Genomic DNA, 22,102 nt, shown 5'->3' with positions numbered 1-22,102 from the left:
ACATTTGCTCTTGGGTCCCCAGGGTAAGGTTTCTTTTCCTTGCCCCAAAGAGCTGCTGCTCTGGTGCAGTGGCTCTGTGTACCCTGGGCAGCAATCAGGGCAGGGAACTGAAGAGAGCTGTGGGGAGGAGGCAGAAGACCCTGGGCAGCTGCAGGACATCTGTTGTAAGGGATGATGTGGCAGGGAAGTGCCTCTCTTGGTGTGCCCAAGGGATCAACAATCCTTCCAGGACTTCAAAAAGACCCCAAATCAGCCAGCTCTGGCCTGGGAGTTCCTTGGCTTTGTGGGCAACATCATCAGCCTCTCAAGCCTCCCAGCTCCAGTCCTCTGGAGTGCTCCGAGCAGAGGTGATGCACCTGGAAGCAATGCCATGCCAGTTAGAACAGGGCAGCATTTTCCAGTCTCTGAAGAGTCTTGTCAGCTCAGGGTATCTGCTAGGCCATGACACTTGATCAATGCACCTTGTCATGGTGTCACTATTCCTTCCCAATTCAATAACCCCTTTTCCTCAGTTATCAAAGGGATCATGAGCTATTCCAGTCCCTGGACAGGGGCTGTTGGCTTTAATAAATGTTGGGTTCAGTCACAGGCTGGAGGCAAGTTTAATGGGAGTGCTGGGCATGTCCTGCTGGCCTGGACAGCAAATACCTGTCTGTGTTACTATCTCTACCTGTCTTTACATTGAGAAAGGTGCTCCCTGGTCCTTCATTTATCACATAATATTTGTCACATAATATGTGGCACATCCCCACTCATGGGCTTAATGCTCAGTACTGCAGCCTCAAAAACTGCAGAAGTACTTAACAGGAAGAAGTGGCCAGTGTTTTGACACATTTTTTAGTCAAAACCTCGATTTTATTTTGGGAAAAAAAAAAACAAACGTATTTTATCAGGGCATGACATCTCATCCACGTCCACACCTTGACAGGCTGAAAGGATGATGTACCAAACCAGGCACCCAGAGCTGGCTGAGTCTGTGCCTACAGGTCGTTGCTCAATGATTTACCTAACTCCTAATATCTCCACGGAAATATTTGCAGTGGAAGTCACCAGAAACCAAATATTGTTTGTTTTGCTCCCCACCAATTATTCTGTATGTCCTAAATGATATCACTTGCCTTTTTCCTGTCGTGAAGCTCTGTATAAGAAGATCCTTGATGCAGGTCATCCTCAGAAGACAGGGACATTGGCTGGAGAGAGCCTCGTCCTCCAGAGCTCTGTCAGGTAAGAGCAAACTTACTCCTCAAAAAGTGTGCTCCTTGCTCCGGCAAACCCTCAATGTTCCTTTGAGAGTGTTGGCTTTTTAGCAAAAATTGTTATTCTTGCCTGCTACCTGCTTGAATTATGCTCCAGCAAGTAAAATGTGCAGCGCCTTTCACTGCGAGTTTCTCAAGAACAGATGTAAGTGTTCACTGGATTTGCAGTCCTTGCAGAAGAAAGGGTATTTCAGGGTTTTCATAAACAATTATCACTTAAATTATCTTTGGTATAACTCTATTATCTGAGATAGATTTCTAGCTAAGGGGAATTAGACCTCTCACACTTGTTTTGATCCCTTTTTGATGAGCTATTTACATTTAAATAGATTTCGGGCAATGAAGTTTGTTTTGGTTCTTTAAAAAAAAAAGAAGAAAAAGCTACTTCAAGTTTTAGGTCACACAGAAATATTTCAATGACACTGAAACTTTAAAAAATATTTTCTGCTTCTGACAATCTTTCCTCCTCCTCCTCTTTCCTCCCGCCATGGGCTGGTGCTCACTCTCCCAGCACTGCACTGACAGCAACCACTTCCCACAGTTATCAGGACCGAAGATGTCGGCGTTCTGGACTGTTGTCCTCCTCAGCAGTCTGCTGGCCCCCTCACAAGGATTTGGACTCATACCCTTGGTTGCCAGAGGAGATACAGATGGTAAGTGTATGTAAGAGATGGGATTTATCCTTTCTTTGGCTCTTTTTGTCTCTTGATCATGCTCAGAAAATCAGAGGCTGGTCCAGATCCACTCAGCAGTAGTGCCAGTGCTGGTAATTTGCATTTATACAGCACTTTGCAGATGTTTCTTCAGATACTTTACAGTGGCTGCTGCCACCACGTCATTTATATGAAGAGGGACAGTGGAGGGGAAGGAACAGCCAGGGTGGCACAACTTGTGTGCTGAGTCCACGTAGCTCACAGTGACCTCCCATCCTATTTTTCATGTTTTAAAGGTTCACCAGCCAGAGGTGTTCCCCAGAAGCCTCAAGGTGGTCTCCTTGGTGGCAATCTGCTCGGTGGTCTCCTTGGCAAAAAGGGTGCCGTAGGCAGTCTCCTTGGACAAGATGGTGCCGTAGGCAGTCTCCTTGGCAAAAAGGGTGCCGTAGGCAGTCTCCTTGGCGAAGACGGAGTTGTTGGAGGTCTCCTTGGCAATGATGGAGCTGTTGGGGGCCTCCTTGGTGGTCTGCTTGGTGGAGATGGTGCTCTTGGTGGTCTCCTTGGTGGAGATGGTCTCCTTGGTGGTCTCCTTGGTGGAGGTGGTCTCCTTGGTGAAGATGGTCTCCTAGGTGGTCTCCTTGGTGGAGATGGTCTGCTTGGTGGTCTCCTTGACAGGGATGGTGTCCTTGGTGGTCTTCTTGGCGAAGGTGGTGTCGTTGATGGTCTCCTTGGCAAAGATGGTCTTGTTGATACTCTCCTTGATACTGTCCTCGAACTTCTCATTGGCAAAAATGGTCTCCTCAGCAAAAATGGTCTTGTTGGCAGCCTCCTTGGGAGAAATGGTGAAGAACTCCTGGGGTGAGTGAGAGTGGGAGATGGGTGGCCCTGAGCAGCCCAGTGTGTCTGGGCCATCCTAAGGAAAGGAGCCTAGTCTGGAGCCTGCTGTCTGCACACACGGGGCCTCCTCTTTCCCCTCATAGGGCAGGTTTATAAGTGGCAGTTCATCTGTTGGGAGTTTCTGCCTGTGCCTGCCATGCCAGGGTGCCTTGTACGGGCCACAAGCTGCTCCTGGCTGCTGGGGATCCCTGATGGCCCAGGGTGGACCCCAAGAGCACAGCTCTAAAATCAGCCACAGTGCTGGGGGGGGCTGAGGGGACGGGGCACCCAATGTACAAATATGCTCTTCACTGCCTTTTCCTTGTTTCAACCATCCAGGCTGAGAATTGTGAACAACACCCTCCCCAAAATAAGTCTGCGCTCCCTGCCAGGCTTTGGGCACCAGGTGGACTTCAACACCCAGCTGCTGGTAGAGAGCAGGTATGGCATGTCCATCTGGGGCATGGCTCATTTGTTTGGAAAGATGGTCAGCAAATTCCCTGACCTGCATGCTGTGCTCCCCCCGGGCAGTGTGCCGGACCAGCCGCTCTGCGAGCAGGTGGAGGTGGATGTGACCATGCTGGTCCAGGACACGTGGACGGCTCACCAGAGCAACATGAACTGCAAGACTGTTGACATGAACACCCGTGTGAGGTAGGAATCCAGTGTGAGGTAACACCTCTGTGAGTGGGGTGCCCGTGGCTCCTGTGGCAGTGGGACACCTTGGTGCTGTTGGCCATCGATGGCAGCGCTTTGCTGTCTGACACCTTGGAGGGTGAACTACCCGGCTGTCAGGCTTGGAGGGAAACTGCCATCCTTTTTTTAAAATTTGGGCTAAGAAAAGAACATTTCAGAGTGCTGGGAACCTAGCCCCGGGTGGGATTCAGAGGGCTTGGGTTTGGTAATGTTTTGGCTCTGAATACAGACAATTCAAGTGAGGCCTCATGTTTCTCTTGTGTGAAACACTTCTACTTTCCAGTACTAACCTAAGTCACTTGTTATTTCCTATTTTTCTGCTACCAGTCCCAGAGTGCCAATTCTGGATGAGCCTTTGAAACGCCTCCTTAGTGATGTCCTGAGTGATCTGGTGAGTCTGCACAGCCATCTTCACACCAGCCACCAGCACAGTGCTGGGTGGGCAGGCAGAACAGGCAGCACCGGCAGTGGGGGCAGTGCAGGCAGGGCAGGCAGTGGACCAGGCTGCCCCATGGATGTGGCTGTTTGCACAGCTGTGGGCTCAGCTGGGGCGGTCAGCCTGTCCTCCCTGCTGAAAGACACCAGCACCATCACCCGTGCCAGGCTCTGCTGGCAAACAGATTTCTGAGGCAGGTGCTGGTTTAGCAGCCACTAACCCAGGTGAGACCTACGCTGGGCCAGAGGGGCCACTCACCCACCCGATGCTGAGCTCTGCGTGATGGGATGTCCCACCCAGCACTGCCCACAGTGGCTCTGCCCACGTGTGCAGCCCAGCAGAGCCCGCTGTCGCTGTTGGTGCCATGTCACCCACTGCTGCAGCAGGTCCCAGGACCCTCTCACTTCCCTCTTCCTCCCCAGGGCTGCAACATCATCAATGCCAAGCTCAACGTGGTGAACTCTCTGCTTGGCTCCAGGAACCGTAAGTGCCTGCACCTCCTTTCCCTCTGCTCCCAGGGATCCCTGCACTTAGCATGGCTTGTTTTTTTGCACTGGGTAAATACACATATTTTAGCAATTTTCTAAAAACACAACTCCCAGCTCAAGCCCAGCATTAAGATTCCCTGCCCCTGCAGCAGCAGCCAACTCTTCCTGCAGCAACCCACTGCAGGAACTGTTGCTTTAAGAAACAACATTTTTTTGCTACGAAATAGAGTTTTCTGGCAGCTGGGAACTCAGTGAGCAGGAACTGCCATTGGTTTCAGTAATTCTTGGGACCGTGGGATTTGGGAGCATCCCTTGCCATTGCAGCAGAAGAGTTTTCTTCCCTGTGTCCACAGAGTTGCTCCCACTTGGGGCTCTGGGGGACCTGCCCCCCTTCTCCATCCTCAGCAGTGACTCCATCCAGCTGGATCTGAACGTAAGTGCCACCGTGTTCCCTGGTCCCAAAATCTCTAATGTGGTGAGTTTGGGTGGTTCACTGGAACGTTTGTCACTGGCTGTTTGTCAAAGGCTTCTTTCATTCCAGCTGCCTTCAGGCACACGTTTTTCAGAAGGGTCTGATGAGTCTGCCCCAGCCACATCCCTGCTAATGCCACTGCTGTGTCTCTACCTGATTTTTTTTACCTGTTAATCCTTGATGGTGGCATGAGCCACCATGCTACTTAGCTATTAGTTAAGCATAATTGTAGCACTCTCATAGTTGTTAATTAGAAAAGTTTAATTTCATGCAGGAGAAGCAGTCACTGCTCACAGGCCTGTTCTATTTATAAGTGGTTTGTCAAAGTCTGGAAATTGATAGGGACCGTAATCAGGCCCAAAATATCAGCAGTGTGTTTTTCCAGTTGGGAGATATGGCAGCATTTTAATGGGGAAGGGGTAACAGATGCAGCCTTGTCTGTGCCAGAGCAGCCTGGAGCAGCCCTGTGTTCATTAAAGTGCCAACAAACCCTGTGTGAGCCTCTCCACAAGGTCCACGGGTGGGCAGGGTGCCCTGTGCAACCCTCTGAGCACCACCAACATCCCTCCCCACTCTGTCCTGTATAGCTCCTCTCCGGGAATGCCAAGGGTGGCACTGTGGCCCCCACTCAGCAACTGCCTCTCGCTGCCACCCTGCTGCTGACCACTGGCCGCCCACCACAGCTCAGCCTCTCCCAGGACACCCTCAGGGCCCTGCTGGAGCAGGTCCAGGGGCAGGGAGCCCTCAACCTCAACATCACCAACTCGCTGATGAGCAGCCAATCCCCTCTCCAAGGCCAGGTCAGTGTCCTGGTTGCTCTTGGGTGACCCAAACGTGCTCACTGCTGCCTGCTTGTGTTTGTGGGGTCCAGCTGTGCCCAGCGTGGGCTTGGCACAAACCCTCCTGGCCAACGATGTCACTGGTGCTGTTCCCACAGGTTCCCGAGAGCACCTCGCTGTCCGTGTCTGCCCTTTTCCCGTTCATCCCCCAGGTCAGTCACCTCCTCCGTGTGCATCGATTCCAAACCCTCCACCCACCTCAACCATGCAAATACCCCCTTGCCCTGACCTTCTCTGCCCCTGCAGCTTGCCCGAGCCCTCCCTAGCTCTCTGCCACTGGAGCTGCGTGTCCGGATGAGAGATGAGCCAGTGGTGGCCGTGAGGAATGGAAAAGCCACCGTCACCCTCAAAGCCTCCATTGACGTCCATGTTCCTGCCCTGCAGACCTCCCAGGGGCTCCTCTTCTCCGTTGACACAGTGAGTGAGCTCTGGGGGGATGAGATCCCCAGAACAGGGCAGTGGCTGAGGCTGGCTGCCCGCTGACATCCCCTTGACTTGTCCTGCTCTCAGCTCTGCAGTATTTGTACTTTTGAATTTACTGCATCATCAAAACGGTGCTGCTCAGTCCTTTAAACACACTCGTAACCAAGCACAAAGTGTAAGTAAAATGTTTCAGGAACAGCTCAATATAAAGACAGGAAGGTGAACCCTGGGGAGAGAGATACATGATGCCATCCATCACAAAAATGTGGCTTCTGGGCACAGACAAGTGTTTTTTCTTAGAATGAGTAATTTACAAATACACTTTTCAGTCTTGGGAGCTGTGCAGGGGAATAACCTCATTTCTTTCATTGTTCCATTTTCAGGACATTGTTCTGAACATCACCCCATCGGTCTCTGATGGCAAACTGCAAACCTCCCTGGCTCTTGACAGGTAGAGACAAGCTCTGCAGGTGGCAGGGCTCTGCCTGGGGACCAACAAATGGGGCTGGTGGCAGTGATGGGGGACTGTGATGTAGACATGCCAGTAGAGATGCCATGTTAGGCTGCCAGAGCCTTCCTGCCACCTCCCAGCCCCGAACTCAGACCAAGTGCATGGCTGAAGTCATGAGACAGTTGTAAAAAAGTTGCCCTATTTTCAAAATCCTGTATCTTTATGAGGGTGAGACAAATTCCAGACCAAGAAAGGGTCTGGAGGAGGAGGCTGCACCTGATGCACCCCAACTCTGCCTTGTTTTTATCTTTTGTAGCATCAAGGTGACACGGTTCCCCCCGTCACTCAACCCTTCCACCGTAAGTGCTTGCACTGGATTGAGGTGCTGCAGGGATTGATGCAATGGTCAGAGGGTCTGTGTAGGGGGGGAAAACCCAAAAGCCAGTTCTTCTTCAGTCTTCACCTTTCTTCTTCCCCTGGTAGAGGCCAATTACTCTCTGCCCTGCCAATCCCCTGTGCCCTACAGTGATGACACTTGCGTGTCTCTCTTCACTTTGTGGCAGCACAATGGGGGTGCTGGGAAGGGGAGAGGAATAACCAAGAAGAAATTACCCCAAAAGCATGTCCCTGCAGATCCCACCTCAGTCCTGGAAGGCTTTCACTGTAGGAAGCTTCCCAGCATTTGTGTTCCATAGCAAACTGAGTAGAACTCAGTTGACAACCCTGACATGGCTGATTTCAGCTCAACAACCATTGCTCTCTCCTGCTACTGACACATCCTCTTCCCTGCAGGTCCCCTCGCTCACAGAATGGCTCAAGCAGATCCTCACGGCTTCATATGTATCTGATATTGATGGTATGGCAGGGTGGGGTCCCCTCTTATCTCAGACAGATTTGGGGCTCTGCCCGTCCCCTTGCTGCCTGTGTTTAGGGTTTCCTCCCTGTGACAAGATGCTTTCACCTATTTTTGCAGACATCATCCATGTGTCGCTCCCTCTGCCCAACGTCCTCAACAGCAACCTCAGGAGCGCTGAAGTCACCATCACTGACGTAAGGATTGCCTTTCCCACCATGCCGTGTCCCAGGGAGTGGGATGAGCCCACCCGGGGTTGGGACCTGCAGATCTCACAGCCCCACACTACCCCGGCCAACCCCATTTCCCATGGGCTGCTCCCAGTGTCCAGGAGGTCCCTCTGCTGGTGTGGACCCACAGGAAAACCTCACCTGGGGTGAGGTTTTTCCTGTATCCACCTGGGGATATAGGAAAACATAGGTGAGAGTTTGAATGAGAAAACTGAGTAGTTCTTGTGCTGCGTCTTCCAGGTGGGCGAGCTTCCCGGCCAGACCACTCTGGAAAGATACTGCTCGGGAGGAGCCTCGATGCTGCTCCCTTTCTGAGGCAGCACAATGTGCACCCCAAGCCTTGCTCCACTTTCTCCCTCTCTTCCTTTCCCTCAAGCACTGCCCTGTGCTGTGGCTGTGGCCTGAGCAAGGCCAGTGATTGCCTCTGGCTGGCATCAGGGTGGGAAAGCTGCTCTGCTGGTGGATGTCAGGGTGTTTCTGGGGCCCCTTTTAACATCCACAGCTATTCCTTAGGCAGAAAGATTACTCTTGTATTGCTCTTTCAATAAAAATCTCTCATTGCCTCAGTATTTCCCTTTCTGGATATTTATTTATACGAGTTCTGGCTACCAGCACCCGTTTGCACTGTATCCCTCTGCCACATGGCCCACAGAGGGGTAGCACAGCAGGGTGAGGAGGCTGCACCTACAGCCAAGAAACTGGTACCTTCAGAGAGCGTTTCTGAAGCTCAGCCTGTGACACCAGGTGTGAAACAGCCACTCACAGGGGGGCTGGGTTTGGTGGTGGTTGGTGCTCTGCTGCAGCCCATCTTGTGCCCGACTGATGGAGGGCAGAGAGGGGCTTGCCATGCAGCACTGGCACAGATACAGCAAAGCTCCTGCTGACATCTCCCACTCCCTTGGAGCCCTTGTTCCAGCCACTGCAGGGAGCAGTTCCTGGCCAGTGGCTTGCTGGCAGCAGATCCCACATGGTGGGATGGTGCTTGTTGTGCAAGGCTCTGTCCGGAACCAGGCACGGATAACCTGAGCTCACACCTCCTTTGTTTAGAGGTATGCTATACCCTGGTTGTGTAAGATGAACTAAGTTGCCCAAAAAAGCACATTTGATCTCACAAAGGTATTAAGTGTTGTGGGCACATGGACAAAAGGGCCCTTATAGCCTGGAGTGGCTGGGGAGGTGTCACAGCACAGGGACTTTTTGGAGGCTGTGGAAGTACTGTCTGCTGGGAAGGAGCTGGCAGCTGCAGGGTGGGTGGGGCAATCCTCAGGAACCACTCCTTGAGGTTCTTCAAGCACTAAAGGAGAGAAAAATCTCCTGGCGCTTTTCTGAAGCCTCCCCATGCACTTGCTGGAAACGTAAAAAATTCCCCCTGATATGGTAAGTTGTGTGTGCCAGCTGGTGTGCAAGTGCCAGCAGGGGTTTCTCTGGAATAAGCTGATTTCCCAGCATGGCTCTTTCAGATCAGCACAACCTCCCTGTTACAGCCACAGAATCTTGGGCTCCTTTTCCTTCTCTTTATCCCTGGGCTCTGGGGTAGCAGTGCTGCCTGATACTGGGTGTCCAATAACCTGTTGCTCAATGCTTTTCCCTGGCTTAAAAATCTTCACTCATATTGGAATATAAACGTATGTAATATAGGAAAATCACATAATTAAAATTTCAACTGGCCGGGAGAAAGCTCTGTGCAGGGTCTGATGGCAAGTGATGTGCCCAGCTCTTACAGGCTCCCTCGGTCAAGAACAAGTCCTCCAAGGTGCCCTGGGAGAGGTGCCACTCCAAAATGGATGTCCCAGCACTGATGGAAGTGGGGACCTGCTGAGGGGTCTCATAGGAGGTGTCCCTGGTGGCAGTGGTGGTGGTGGTGGTCTGCTTGGTGGTATTACTGGTGGTCTGCTGGGTGGTGGTGGTGAAGGGCTGCTGGGAAGGCTGGCTGGTGGTCTGATCGGTGGAGGGGGCGATGCTGGTGGTGGCTTGCTGGGTGCAGGGGGTGGTGGAGGTGCTTATGGTGGAGGTCCGAGAAACCCTCCCAGAGGCTGGCCAGCAGCTGGTGGCGATGTCCCCAGGGATGCATCCCTGTGGGGGTTGCTGGAAGAGCACGGGGACAAGGAGGTCTGCTTGGCAACGGAGGTCTCCTAGGCAGACCAGGGATACTCAGAGGCTTTGGTGGCCTTCTTGGCAGAGCAGGGCTCCTGGGAAATGAAGGGCTGCTGGGAGGCAGCGGCCTGCTTGGCATCCTCAGGGAAGGTGGCTTGCTCAGCACCATCCAGGGGCTCACCGGGTAAGGACAGCATCGTCTGGGTGCCTTGCAGGGGGACAATCTCAGTGCTGTTTTGGGGGAGCAACGGTGGTGCTTTGGTAGATGCTCAGGTCTGTTTTGGAGCTGATGCTTTGAGAAAAACGAGATAAAAGCTGCCTGGGAATCCTGCAGGTTTGCATCGCAAAGGAGCCTCCTGAGCTGCCCAAGGAAGGGCAGAGGAGGCGGCAGCACGGAGGTGTTTGCCCATAGAGGGTGCAAGAGCTGCGCGCTGGTGGCTGCTGCCGAGCCAACACTCCCGTCTGCAGCCCACATGATTAACTCTGCTTTGAAGCCCAGCAGAAGCAGAAAAAAATGAGAAAGCAAAAGAACCGAGCTTCTGATAAAACTGGAAAATAACTAAACCAGGGAAATAACTGAGAAAACTTGGTATCTTTTGCCATTTCTGGTCTAACTGGTCTCTGACTCGCCCACCTCCTCAGCGTGGCTGTGTGTGAGCAGTGGAGCCGGGATGGTTTGTGCCAGGCTCAGGACTGTCACTCGCAGTGTCCCCCTCGCTGTCCCTGCAGGCTGAGGATCGTGGAGGTGACGCTGCCCAGGGTGTCCCTGAGGCTCCTGCCTACCATTGGTGCCCACCTAAACCTCTACACCCTGGTGGCCCTCAAGGGCAAGAGGTGGGTCAGCCTGGGGGTGGAGCTGCTGGTGGCAGTGCCAGCCACGTGCTGGGACCAGGGGAAGAACCTTCCTGGAGGGTGTCTCGGGGGGGAACACTGTTCCTGTCCCTTGGGAAGAGTCTGTTGCTCTGAAGGTCACTCCCTTCTCCCTGTGTAGCCTCTTGGGTTTGCTCGACATCACCGTGGAGGTGAACATCACAAACAAGGGTCAGGCTGACCATGGATGGCATGGGCTACCCTGAACTGGTGACAGAGAGATGCAACACACTCCTGGGTGGCATTAAAATCAGACTCCTGAGCGGGTGAGTGACGGTGGTGTCCTCCTCTGCAGCCACGAGCTCTGCCAACCCCACCCTGCGAATGGCAAACACATGAAGGCATTTCCCTGTTACACATCTCCATCCCACCATCCCTGCAGGTGACGGCCACTCACTGGCCATGTCACAGGGCTGAACAACGGGCTGGTGGTGATGGTCTCTGTGTGCCCCTCACACAACCACAGAGAAGGGATGTGCTCTCCCAGAAGTCCCGTGGGACAGTTCTGTCCCATGTGCCACGTACACAGGTCATTTTAACTGACATGGTGTGGGGTCTCCTGAGACGTGAGCACGTGGTGTGTACATTGTAGGAGCCACTCGGGCTGAGGTTGTTTCTGCTCATTTAAGGAGACTATGCACTAGTAGATAAAAGGCAGCAATAAATTTCCCACTGGCTATTTTGGGATGCAAATTACAGTTATCTCATGCAAAATCCAAGCAGAAACGATTCACTTTGCTGCTGCAATTGCCTTGCTCCGGGAGGTCTGTGCTCAGCGCTATTCATAGGGAATTGTTTAACAAGACCCATTTACTTTGCAGCAGGTTGTTTTCATGGTGCTCCTTTATTTTTCCACAGCCTGCTCCCAATTGTGGATAATTTATTGGCAAGTGTCCTGAACAGACTTCTTCCTAATCTGGTAAATCAGAAAAAAACCCTATTCTGGGAAAGAGTGATGAATCTGAAAAGCTGCAGTGCAGCTCCCCATGGCATCGCTGGTGCTCAGAGCAGGAGCACAGTCAGTGTCCCAGGGCTGCTGCATCCACCCACCCAGTGGCTTGGGATTAGTGGGGGACACATACCATGTCTCCAGCAGGTTGGGAGAAGCTTTTCCCTCCTTCTCAACGTGAGGTCTGCCCAAGTGCTGGGAGTTCCTAACAGTCCTCTGGACCATGTTACAGACTAATGGAGTCTCTTCTCCCATCTGAAAGCCACAGGGTCTTTCTAGCCATCCCCCATGGGCTCCTGGGCCCCAATCCCAACCCCACTTCTCTGAGGGAGGGCAAGGTGCCCAGGGACACACCCAGAGCTGGTGGAGTCCCCGTTGAGGCTGCCATCCCATGTGCCTGCTCCTCCTGTGCCCAGGGAAAGCCCTGCACAGCCAGGCGGGGCTGCGTGTCCTTGTCTGGCTCTGAACACGGGTTCTCACCAGCCCACCCTGACTCCTGCAGCTCTGCCTGGTGGTGGACATCGCCCTGGGACTTGTCAATGACCAGCTGGGACTTGTGAACTGTAAGGACACTATGGGTCCCACGTCTTGTCACTGCCCTGCACCGCGTGTCACCTCCACTCCAGCTGCGGGAGGACTGGGACACCCTTTGCTCTGCTGCTGCACCTTGGGGGGAAAGAGCAAACCCCTCGCTTCGTCCTGACCCCAGATCTGCCCCTTGCCAGGAGCAGGGACTCCCAGCAGCTTCCTGCCCAGAGCACAACCTGAAAACCAGGGCTCTTCTGGAAGAAAAGGAGCTGCAGGGCAATGAAGGGAGGATTTGCAGCTGAGTCCAACTGGGAAACACGGACACTCCCTTCCTCTGTCCCCAGCACTGGTGCCCCTGGGTTTGCTGGGCGGCATCCAGCACACTGTGTTCAGCCTTCTCCTGGCAACAGGCCAGTTCCTTGAGGTGGACTTGAACGTGAGTCCTGTATCTTCTCCTTCCATCTATGCACAGGGGTTGGGACATTTCCCTTTGGTTCAGGAGGTACTCCTTGGGCTGTGTACCCCTGAACAGGGGGCTCCAAGGTGAGCTGTGGAAGTTGGCAGAGGTCCTGGCTCTGTGCCCTGCTCTCACCACTGTCATGGGAGAACGCAGCAGGGTTTGGGTTTCATGAGTTCTGGAGAAGGAAGTGTCACGGGCCTGACTTGGCGAGGCCATGCACGCAGCCATTTCACACCGAGGGAATATGAAGTTAACCGTAACAGCAAATATTGCAAACGTTTTGACCTGCGTTTCCTTTCCCTGTGATTCCAGACTGTTGTTGGGCGAGCAACTGGAGGCCTGGTGGAAAGCCAGAGACTGTCTCCAAACCCCCATGGGTCCCTATGCCACCCTTGCCACCCATGGCAGACACCAGCTCCTCCCAACTGGGCCTCTCAGTGAACTTCCTCAGCTCAGTACTGGCTGTCCTGCAGATGGAGGGTGCCCTGGACCTGGACATCTTCACTGGCATGGTGAGAGGGGAGCGCTGCCCAGATCTGGAAGGACATGGGGCTATCAGACAGGCAGGGTGAGGGCTTGTCCCACCGAGTGATGCTGTAGGACCTCTGTACCATGTGTCAGGGTCTCTGCTACCTTGGGCAAATGTGTGAGTGAGACCACGTGGTTAAAGCATCATTAGCAAAAACAGCTGCTGCTGAAACCCACCACACACACGTGCAGCGTTTCACAGGGTCACAGGATCATTAAGGTTGGAAAAGACCTCCAAGGTCATTGAGTCACACCAATCTCTCTCTTCTCTGTCCCAGTTTCCTGAGCTCCCACCACTGACGACGTGGACACTTGGAGCTCTGGTTCCTGTGGTGAGTCCTGGGTGCCCCTCGCCCTGCAAATAACCTGGTAAGAGAAGCAGCATCACCTTGGTGTGGGGCTGGCTGTTCGTGCTCCCCCAGCCAGGACAAGGTGCTCTCCACAGGGCTCAGAGCATCCCTGGGGCTGAGCTCACAGCCTGCTTGAGTTCACCCCAGCCAGCTGAGGTACAGACAGCTGCTCTGGGGCTGGCTCACAGTTACCATGATGCTCAGGGGATGCTCTGGGGTCTGCAGGGAGGAGAGGGGGGAGAAAGAGGAGTCATGGATCTCTACCTCTGCATGGCTGCCCTGGGCTGGCACGGGTGCTGTTGGCAGAGCCCATCACCATCCACACCACGGCCACGACCACACCAGCACCTGAGACACTCCTGGCCCTGGTGACTGCCCTCAGGGGGAACTGCAGTGGGGCTGGGTGTGCAGAAGGATTCATTGTTGGGGGTTATCATGTGCCAGCACACTCCTGCTCTGCTCTGGGTCACGTTGGGAGAGCAAATTGAGAGAGAACCTGTGTATCTGTGAGCAGCAACAGACTCTTGAGCCACAGCCCATGCCCTGGCCACAGCCATGGCCATGTTGAGGAACCACATGGCACTGGACTGGATGGGGCCTGACCCAGAGCATCCCCTGCCCAGGGACATGAGCCCCTGCCCAGCACTCAGGGGTGGTGGGGGTTGCCTGGCTTCACCCTCAGTCCCGGCACATCTGCCCAGGCATGCACAGGGTGCAGGACAGGAGGAGCCCTTGGAGCAGGGTGGTAGCGAGCCTGGAGAGCCAGTGGGCACTGCACCCAACCCCAGGTGAGGGGTTGAGCTGCTGGGCTGGCTGGGTGCTGCTGACCACAGCCTGGCACTGCTACATGCAGCACTCGGGGTCAGGCTGGTGCAGGAGTCACACTTCACAGCCAGCAAAGAGGAAATGTCCCCGCTCCATCCTTCTCTGGGCTTTCCTCATTCCTCACGTCGGGTATATAAAAGCCACTGCCAGCAGCTGTGACCGTGGGCAGCTCCACTGTGACATCAAAGGGTCCAGGTAAGTGGCACTGAAGGACCATGGCCACCGTGCCGGCTCCATCAGGCAACCCACAGTGTAGTGTAACTGGGCTTGAAAAGCAGGAATTTTAATGATGTTTTCCTTTGATTTCTGTAGCAGCATTTAATCATTTATGAAAATTAATTTTTAAAGCTAGCAGAGATCTTCCTTGTTAAACTCTGCGTTTATTCCTGTTGTTGTTAAGTTTGTGATAATGACTAAGCTGGCAGAAAAGGACTGGGAGTTTTTTCACGATCTTGGTGACCAGAATTCAGAACAATTTTCAGCTTTCCAGACCTCGTCTCGGCTGGTGTAAAATAGGTGTTTATCTGCAAAGCCAGACGTGCCTTTTGCATGTGCAAGATGCTCAGCTCGCTGAAATGTGTGTGACCGAGGAGCAGCACCCCGATAGATATTGCTAATAACTGCAGAGATAGCTGCCTGCTTGGTCACGTATTCTCTCTAAGAGCTCTTCTAAGAGCCCTGACATCCATTTTGGCACCCTTTTGCAATGCTGTGCACGTCTCGCCGAGCCCCTCCAACAAATCCCACTGATTTTATTTGACACGATTTTCAATAGAAGCTGCTCGAGCCTCTCTCCTTCTCTCCTGTTCAATAATCGTGGCTACAGGAGCTGTGCATCATTACGTGCTGATCAAAGGGAAAACGTAAAAGACAGTCGAGTGAATTAAAGTCTAATTTAATTGTGTCGAGAACTGTCATAGAGGGATTTTTTAAAAGTATCTGGAAGAAACAAAGAAGTTGTTCAGTCTGACCTAAATAATGTTATTTCTCAATGCTGAACCTCTGCAATCTGCATCTCATACCTTTTATTCCTCAGGAGGGACAAGACGGGGTTTCCATCTGGGACACAGGCTGTGAAGGCAGGTGCTCCTGGAGCTGGGACCCACGGCAGTGCTGCAGCAGGAGCCTCTTCTCCTTTCTTTGCAAACACCTTTCCGTGCATAAACAAACACTTTCCAGCCTGCATTGTCACCCCGAGAAGCCGAGTTTGGGCAGGAACAGGAGGTCCTTGAAGGTGTGTTCTTTTGGCTCAGGGCAGATCAAACACGGGGAAAACGGGCTCTTCTCACTGCCTGAGTGAAGCAAGGTGAGAAAAACAAACAATCTGCCCACAGGAAAGTGAGTCTGATTCTGGCTGTGCTTTGGGCTTTAATAATTCAGGGTGCTCTTCACAGTGGGCAGAAGGACACTACTGAGATGCTCGTCATTTTTTATCTGGCCGTGCCCCTCTGAGAGTTCCGCTTTCAGGGCCATTTCGGAGCAGTGGGAAGCCATCTATCTCTCTCAGTACAAGGTCCTCCTCCCTCATCTCCATCCCTCTTCCTCTCTTAAAATGGCATTTTCACTTCCCTGCAGTATCAGGCACCCAACTCTGCAGTGTGGGAGCCCAGACATCGATGGCTCTGGAGCAGTGCAGCACCGGGCTCCAGCTACTCTCTGCTAACCAGTAGTAGTTCAACCTTTCTGGGTGGGAAGAAGGTGCTGCAGGCCTGGACTGATCCCCTGGGGATTGGGGGGATGGTTTCTGGAAGCTGTATGTCCAGGGGGAACCTCCTCCATCACCCCAGGGCAGTGCACGTGAAGGATGGGGAGCTGTACCAGTACCCAGGCTGCCTATACCCATGTGCTGGAACTGGTGCATGGGCTGATGTGGGTCTTTCCACAGATGCTGGGTCAGGAGATGCCACACTTCTGGTGTCTTATCCTTTTTGTGGGCCTCCTGCCCTCCTCCCAGGGCCTCCTCAACCTGCTGAACCCAAAGCAAGCCGCAGGTGGTGAGTTCAGATATTTTCTCTGTTTCCAGGGGAGGGTCATGGCACAGTCCTGTGCCATTTTAGGCTCATGGTGTGTCCCTCTGATCATCAGGGAGATGCTTCCTGGCAGGATCATCTCTGTGGGGAACCCAACTTTGCTCAAGGATGTTCAGGGGTCCCTATGAGATCTCACCAGCAGAACAACCTAACGTGGTCGAATCAACCTTTCTTGTCAAAGGAATCTTCCCAATGGTGGAAGTCTGATTAGTAACTGGGACTCCCTTGGTGCAGGTCTGCTTGGTCTCATTGGTGGAAAAGGCGGATTGCTTGGCACAGGTGCTCTTGGTGAAGGTGGGCTGCTTGGCACCGGCCTCCTGGCCAAGGGAAGTCCAAGTGGAGCAGAAAGCGGAGGTCCCCTTGAAGCAGGAAATGAGCCCAGCAGATCTGGGGTCCTTGGCACAGGCCTCCTAGGTGAGGAAGGTCTCCTTGGCATGGGCGTGCTTGGGAGAGGAAGGTTTCTGGGCAGTGATGGCCAGGACAGTAACAGAGTTCTGACTGTTGCAGGACAACCTGGCAGCAGCGGTCTGCTTGGCACAGGCATCCTCGGTGGGAAAGGCCCTGGCACAGGCATCCTTGGTGGAGAAGGACTTGGCACAGGCATCCTTGGTGGGGAAGGCCTTGGCACAGGCATTCTTGGTGGGGAAGGCCTTGGCACAGGCATTCTTGGTGGGGAAGGCCTTGGCACAGGCATTCTTGGTGGGGAAGGCCTTGGCACAGGCATTCTTGGTGGGGAAGGCCTTGGCAATGGCCTCCTCGGCAATGGCCTCCTCGGCAATAACAGCCTTCTTGGAGATAAAGGTCTGCTTGGCACAGGGCTGCTTGGGAAAGGAGGTCTCCTAGGCAATGGAAGTCTACTTGGTCTTGATGGTCTTCTGGGTGAAGCAGGAGGAATTCTGGGTGCAGGAGGCCTGCTGGGTGGTGGAACCTCTGAGAAGATATCATTCTATGCCTGGTGAGTCAGAAGCCCCATGGTGGGGCTCACTGCAGCATGACCAATAGTGTCCAGGGGATCAGACCCTCCCTGTCATACAAACCACCAGTCCTGGGCTCACATGAGGATCTGTGACAGGGGAAATTCCAACCGGAAACGGGAAAAGTCTTCCCCATGGGAGTGCTGTGACACTGCGATGGGCAGTCTGGGAGGTGGGGGAATCTCCACCCTCGGAGGTGGTTGAGAGCAAGCAGGACACAGCCCTGAGAAACCTGACCCTGCTTTGAGATTGGCTTTTCTTGGAGCAGGGATTGGTCCTTCCCCACCTTCACTTTTACCTAGGAGTATCCAAATGGGTAACAGGTCAAATGATGAGCAGGAAGAGATGGGACTGTAGGGTCTGCTCCTGCTGATCCTGACATCTCAAGGTGGGTTTGATTCGGTGTTGACCCCCAGGTTGAAGGTGCTGAACCTCGAGAATGCCCGAGTGTCGTGGAAGGTCCTTCATGGGACTGAGCTGGTGCTGAACCTGTACTCGAAGCTGGTGCTCCGCTTTCCAGGGTGAGCAGGGCTGGAGAGAGAGGCCACGGGGGGCCTGAGGGCACTGGGGAGGATGGGACACTCCCTGCTGCTGGAGAAACATCCCCAAGTGCTGAGCAAATGGGCTGGTGAGGAAAGCTCTGGGCTTTACTGCTGCCTCTCCCTGCAGCCATTTCCACCTGTCCTTACTCCAAAGGTGCTATTGCCATCCCTGGAAGTGTTCAAAAAACCTGTGGATATGGCACCAGAGGACATGTTTAGTGGTGAACATGGTGGTGGTGCTGGGTTGATGGTTGGACTTGGTGACCTAGAGGTGTTTTCCAACCTTAATGATTCTATGATTCTGTGATCTGCTACAGGACCAGGAGCCTGGTAGAAGTCCCAAGACTAAAGCACTGTACCAGCCGAGCCTGTGCTTGCAGCTCCAGCATATGCACTGCTCTCCTGTGCTGCTTCTGTTTCCCCCATAACCCTCCACGCTACTTCCCTTTTTTCCAGGATTTTTAAGTTCCTGAGTGGATCCTCGGTAGAAACCAACATCACGTCACACATCGCCGTGACCCAGGACAGCCCCGGGGACCTCAAGCTGGTGATTAAGGATTGCAACAACATGCTCGGCGGCTTCAGCGTCAACCTGCAGAAGGGGTGAGTGTGTGGGTGAGCCCCTGCAAGTTTGCAGTGGGGCAGAACTTCGGTGTCACGGACTGACACCATCACAACCAGATTATGGGATTCAGATAACCGAGTCCTGAGCATCTGCAATTCCTGCTAAAGCCTGGGGGAGCTGTGGGCTCGCGGCATCTTTTAATGTAAGAGGAGAGAATATGAGAGGGGCTCCTCCACAACCGCTGTTTTGTCTTGATGTCAAGTCCTAGGTTTTGACAACTTCCCTGGTAATTTTTGTGTGTCTTTTCCCTCCCCAGCCTCCTCACCAACCTGGTGAGCAACTTGCTGAACTCTACTCTCAAGTCCCTTGTCCCTGCGCTGGTGAGTGTCTGAATGTTCTTTGCTGTGAAGATGCATTTCAGCTGCAATCAGTGCTCCTGCCAGAACTCTCTGGAAGATTTACACACACACACACATACACACACAGAGGATCACAGAAGAGCTTGGGTTGGAAAGGACCTTAAAGATCAGTTATTTCAACCCCCATCCCATGGTCAGGGATGATATATATATACACAATATATATACAATATATATTTATGCCTGCAACCCATAAGTGAATTCCACAAAATTCCTTGATCTTCCTTACAGTCAGAATTTATTTGTTAGGAGTAATTTCAATTCCATCATGCAATGTTATGGGATAATTTGTACTCAGCTGCTCCCTGGGGGGGATGAACAGAAGCAACAGCCCCACTTAGAGCAAAGGGGCCTGTTAGAGGATCTCTTGTCCTGTTCAGTAGAACCTGTGCTGTTTTAAGAAGAGGGCTGAACAAGTCATATGGCTCTTCTTCCATGGAGGAACTGTGCTCCAGGAGCCTGTTGTTCCATCCTGATTTAAGTCTGTGAAACTCAAGCCATGCTGGGGAACGTGCTGTTGCACCCACAGTGTTCTCACCAAGGCTGTGCCACTTGTTGCCATTGCAGCTCTGCCCGTTAGTGAACATCTGGGTCGGCATCATCAACATGAAACTACAATTCCTCAACCGTAAGTCGTTAAGTTTTCTTTTCTGTATTGAGTGACACTTGGGTTTCGTGTGTCCAGCCACCTCCACGGGCAGCAGGAGTCCCGAGGAGAGCTGAATTCATGGGAGCAGGAGTCTCTCTGCATGGAGCAGGAGCAGCTTTGCTCCGCCAGCAAAGCCACTGTGGGTGGCACAGTCCTGCTCACTGCCACTGCCAGACACCACAGTCCTGCTCTTCTCATGGGTGTTTGTCCCACCGGGGACAGACTCAAGCTGTTGCCAAGAGGTGGCTCTGCCTGGACCCTCCACTGCTGCCCCATAGAACTGGTGGGGTTTTCCCTCCCCAGATCTGTTCATGTCAAATCTCACACAGACATGATTGCTGCTTCACTGCAAGCAGAGCTGTCCCCATTTACCCACAACATTTCCCCCGTGATGGGACACGCATCTGGAAGTTCCTGGGCAGCAGCTTTCGTGGGAACCTTTGAACCCCGGGAGGTTTGAGATCCACAGGAAGGACGAGGGGTTTTACTCCGTGATGGGCAGGACGATATTCTCCCAGCCTCTGCCAGACGCTGCGGGCAGAGGGCGCCGGCAGGCTCTGGGACCCACAGCCAGCTCTGCCCAGCCCTGATGGCCTCTCCCTGTCCCCAGGCGTCGTCTCCTTCGGGCTTCTGGGGAAAATCTACTCTGCCCTCTCCAAACTGCCGGTGACGTCCGAGCATTCTGTGGAGCTGGATCTGCAGGTACAGCCGTGTCCCATTCTGTGTCCCATCCCGTGTCCCATCCCGTGTCCCATCCCATATCCCTGCACTGCTGCCCTCCCTCCACATTCACACATTCTAACGCCTCCTTGTTCTTTGCAGAATTCCCCATTCCCGAGCACCTTCATCGACTGGCTCCTCCAGAGTGAGTCTGTCTCCAGTGCCACTATGGGGATCCCCAGTGGTGTCTGTGAGCCAGAACAGGGCAGCTGAAAGGGGGACAACCATCCTGGGTAGTGGCCAAGAGTGGGAAGGGGGTCCTCATGGTTCTGAGGTGCAGCCAGAGCTGCCAGAGCTGCCGACTCATCTCAGAAGAGTCCCACAGAGCGCTTGTACCCCGCATGGCACAGCAGTGCTGGAGGTGGTTGGAGTGCCTGGTCCTCAGAGACATCCCCCAGCTCAGGTGTGAGCAGCTTTGCCATTCTGCAGCAGTGGCTCCTACACAGAGAGAGAAAGTCTGTGCACTCCTACTTATGCCCTGCACAGCCCTAGAAAAGTCACTTCACCTCTTATAAAAGGATTTAATAATATTTGCTTAATAGGAGTGAATAATGGTCCTCAGGATGCTGTGAGGATTAATTAATATTTGCAGAGGTGATTGGAAGAGCTTTCAGCTTCATATGCATAGAAAGTTAATATACGGGGGAGGGAAAGAAGAGTTGGAAGCCGTCCCAGCTTCTCCAGAGCCATATTCCTCAGGGCACTAAATCATCTCTGCCCATAAAGCCGGGGGCTCTCGGGCCACTGGCACATGGGACACCGCCAAGCCCAGCCCAGCAGTGGGGGCTGCCAGGGGACCATGGGGCTGGGGAGGCCTGGAGGAGGGAGTGCTCTGACCTGGGTGTCTCTCTCCCAGCCGCAGGTGTCAATCCCGGGAGCAATCCATAGCCTCAGGCTGGAAGTACGTGGGGTAAGGAGGATTTGCTGCCAGGGGACCTGGCTCAGAGTTCTGCTGCCAGTTGTGCCAGCGCCGGTGCCTGGGCTGGGTGGGATGAGTCCTGACCCTGCTGCCTGCCAGCAGGAGGTGATGGGGAGAGCACAGGGCTGTCTAAAAACCTCATCCCTTCAGGTGCCTCCACAGGCGATTCCTGAGGAGGAGGAGGAGGGAAAGGAGGAAGATGATACGTGGAGAATAGACATGAAAATGGAGAAAACCCACCAAAACCCCACATTTTCCTCTGCTCTACATTTCAGACTTCTCAGACTTTGGTGTCTTTTTACAGCCCAGGGTTATCTGTGCCAATGATCAGCCATGTCAGTGGTTAGCTGTGTCTGTGGTTAGCCATGCTGGTGACTACAGAGGCAGGAGCCCCAGATCTTGCCTCTGTGCTCTGCTCGTTCTCACGGCCACAAGGCACTTGTTATGGCACTCACTGATGAAGGGAACACCTTCACCCCTTGTTTCTTCCTCACGCCCACCCCACCTTCACTGGGGCTGGGGTTTGGGCCAGGTAATGGCTCAGCACAGAGGGGATATTCCAGGTGCTGGATGCAGACAGCTGGGCTGAAGGCAGGGGTTTGGTCCCCTCACAGCCACCCCTCAGGAATTTCAGGAGTTTGCACCAACTGCACCAAACCCCCAAGAAGGGAAGGCTGAAAAGGGATGAACCCGAACCTAAAAGCTGTAAACGCTTTGTCTTTGCTCTCCTTCTGCTTCTTGATTAGCTTACCATTTCAAAAGGGAATTTTGCTGTTTCCAGTGATTTCAAGAGGCAAAAAGGCCCCCAGTCTAATCCAGGCGCACACTCAGCCGATTTGTTCCCAAACAGCGACGCTTTGAACTGATCAGAGCAAGTGCTATCCTGCCTTGTAATCTCCGAGTGGATTTGGATGTGCTGCATTGTGGATGAGGTGGATTTGAGGCTGATTCACACCCTTCTGTTACTCCTTACAATAAAAAGGACTTTTCTTCATCTGCATTCAGCA

General features: G+C 53.3%; 2 protein-coding genes across 3 annotated transcripts; both read left to right on the top strand.

The window, feature by feature from the left end:
• The first annotated feature begins 3,269 nt into the window (after window positions 1–3,269).
• LOC113974443 (BPI fold-containing family B member 4-like) lies at window positions 3,270–14,788 on the top strand. Its single transcript, XM_027697571.1, is given in 22 exon segments — window positions 3,270–3,439; window positions 3,809–3,872; window positions 4,340–4,400; window positions 4,759–4,838; window positions 5,465–5,677; window positions 5,815–5,868; window positions 5,963–6,133; window positions 6,523–6,590; window positions 6,907–6,949; window positions 7,383–7,446; window positions 7,564–7,640; window positions 9,704–9,951; window positions 10,497–10,601; window positions 10,759–10,807; window positions 10,809–10,903; window positions 11,496–11,556; window positions 12,089–12,149; window positions 12,459–12,550; window positions 12,887–12,908; window positions 12,911–13,086; window positions 13,381–13,434; window positions 14,678–14,788. Coding segments are annotated over 22 exon segments (2,139 nt in total).
• LOC113974355 (BPI fold-containing family B member 4-like) lies at window positions 14,324–22,102 on the top strand. 2 transcript variants are annotated; one of them, XM_027697428.1, is made up of 13 exons: window positions 14,324–14,472; window positions 15,314–15,511; window positions 16,163–16,271; window positions 16,542–16,722; window positions 16,813–17,262; window positions 17,698–17,802; window positions 18,280–18,426; window positions 18,705–18,768; window positions 19,375–19,435; window positions 20,067–20,158; window positions 20,279–20,321; window positions 21,033–21,086; window positions 21,877–22,102. In XM_027697428.1, the coding sequence occupies exons 3-12, from the start codon at window positions 16,163–16,165 to the stop codon at window positions 21,062–21,064; spliced, it is 1,284 nt and encodes a 427-aa protein (XP_027553229.1). In that variant the 5' UTR covers window positions 14,324–14,472; window positions 15,314–15,511; the 3' UTR covers window positions 21,065–21,086; window positions 21,877–22,102. The 2 variants fall into 2 exon arrangements, with proteins under 2 accessions (XP_027553229.1, XP_027553228.1); XM_027697427.1 differs by having other exon boundaries at window positions 21,246–22,102.

Source organism: Neopelma chrysocephalum, unplaced genomic scaffold, assembly GCF_003984885.1.
Source record: "Neopelma chrysocephalum unplaced genomic scaffold, ASM398488v2 Primary Assembly neopelma1_119, whole genome shotgun sequence".
Taxonomy (NCBI): domain Eukaryota; kingdom Metazoa; phylum Chordata; class Aves; order Passeriformes; family Pipridae; genus Neopelma; species Neopelma chrysocephalum.
This window is presented reverse-complemented; position numbering and strand designations above follow the sequence as displayed.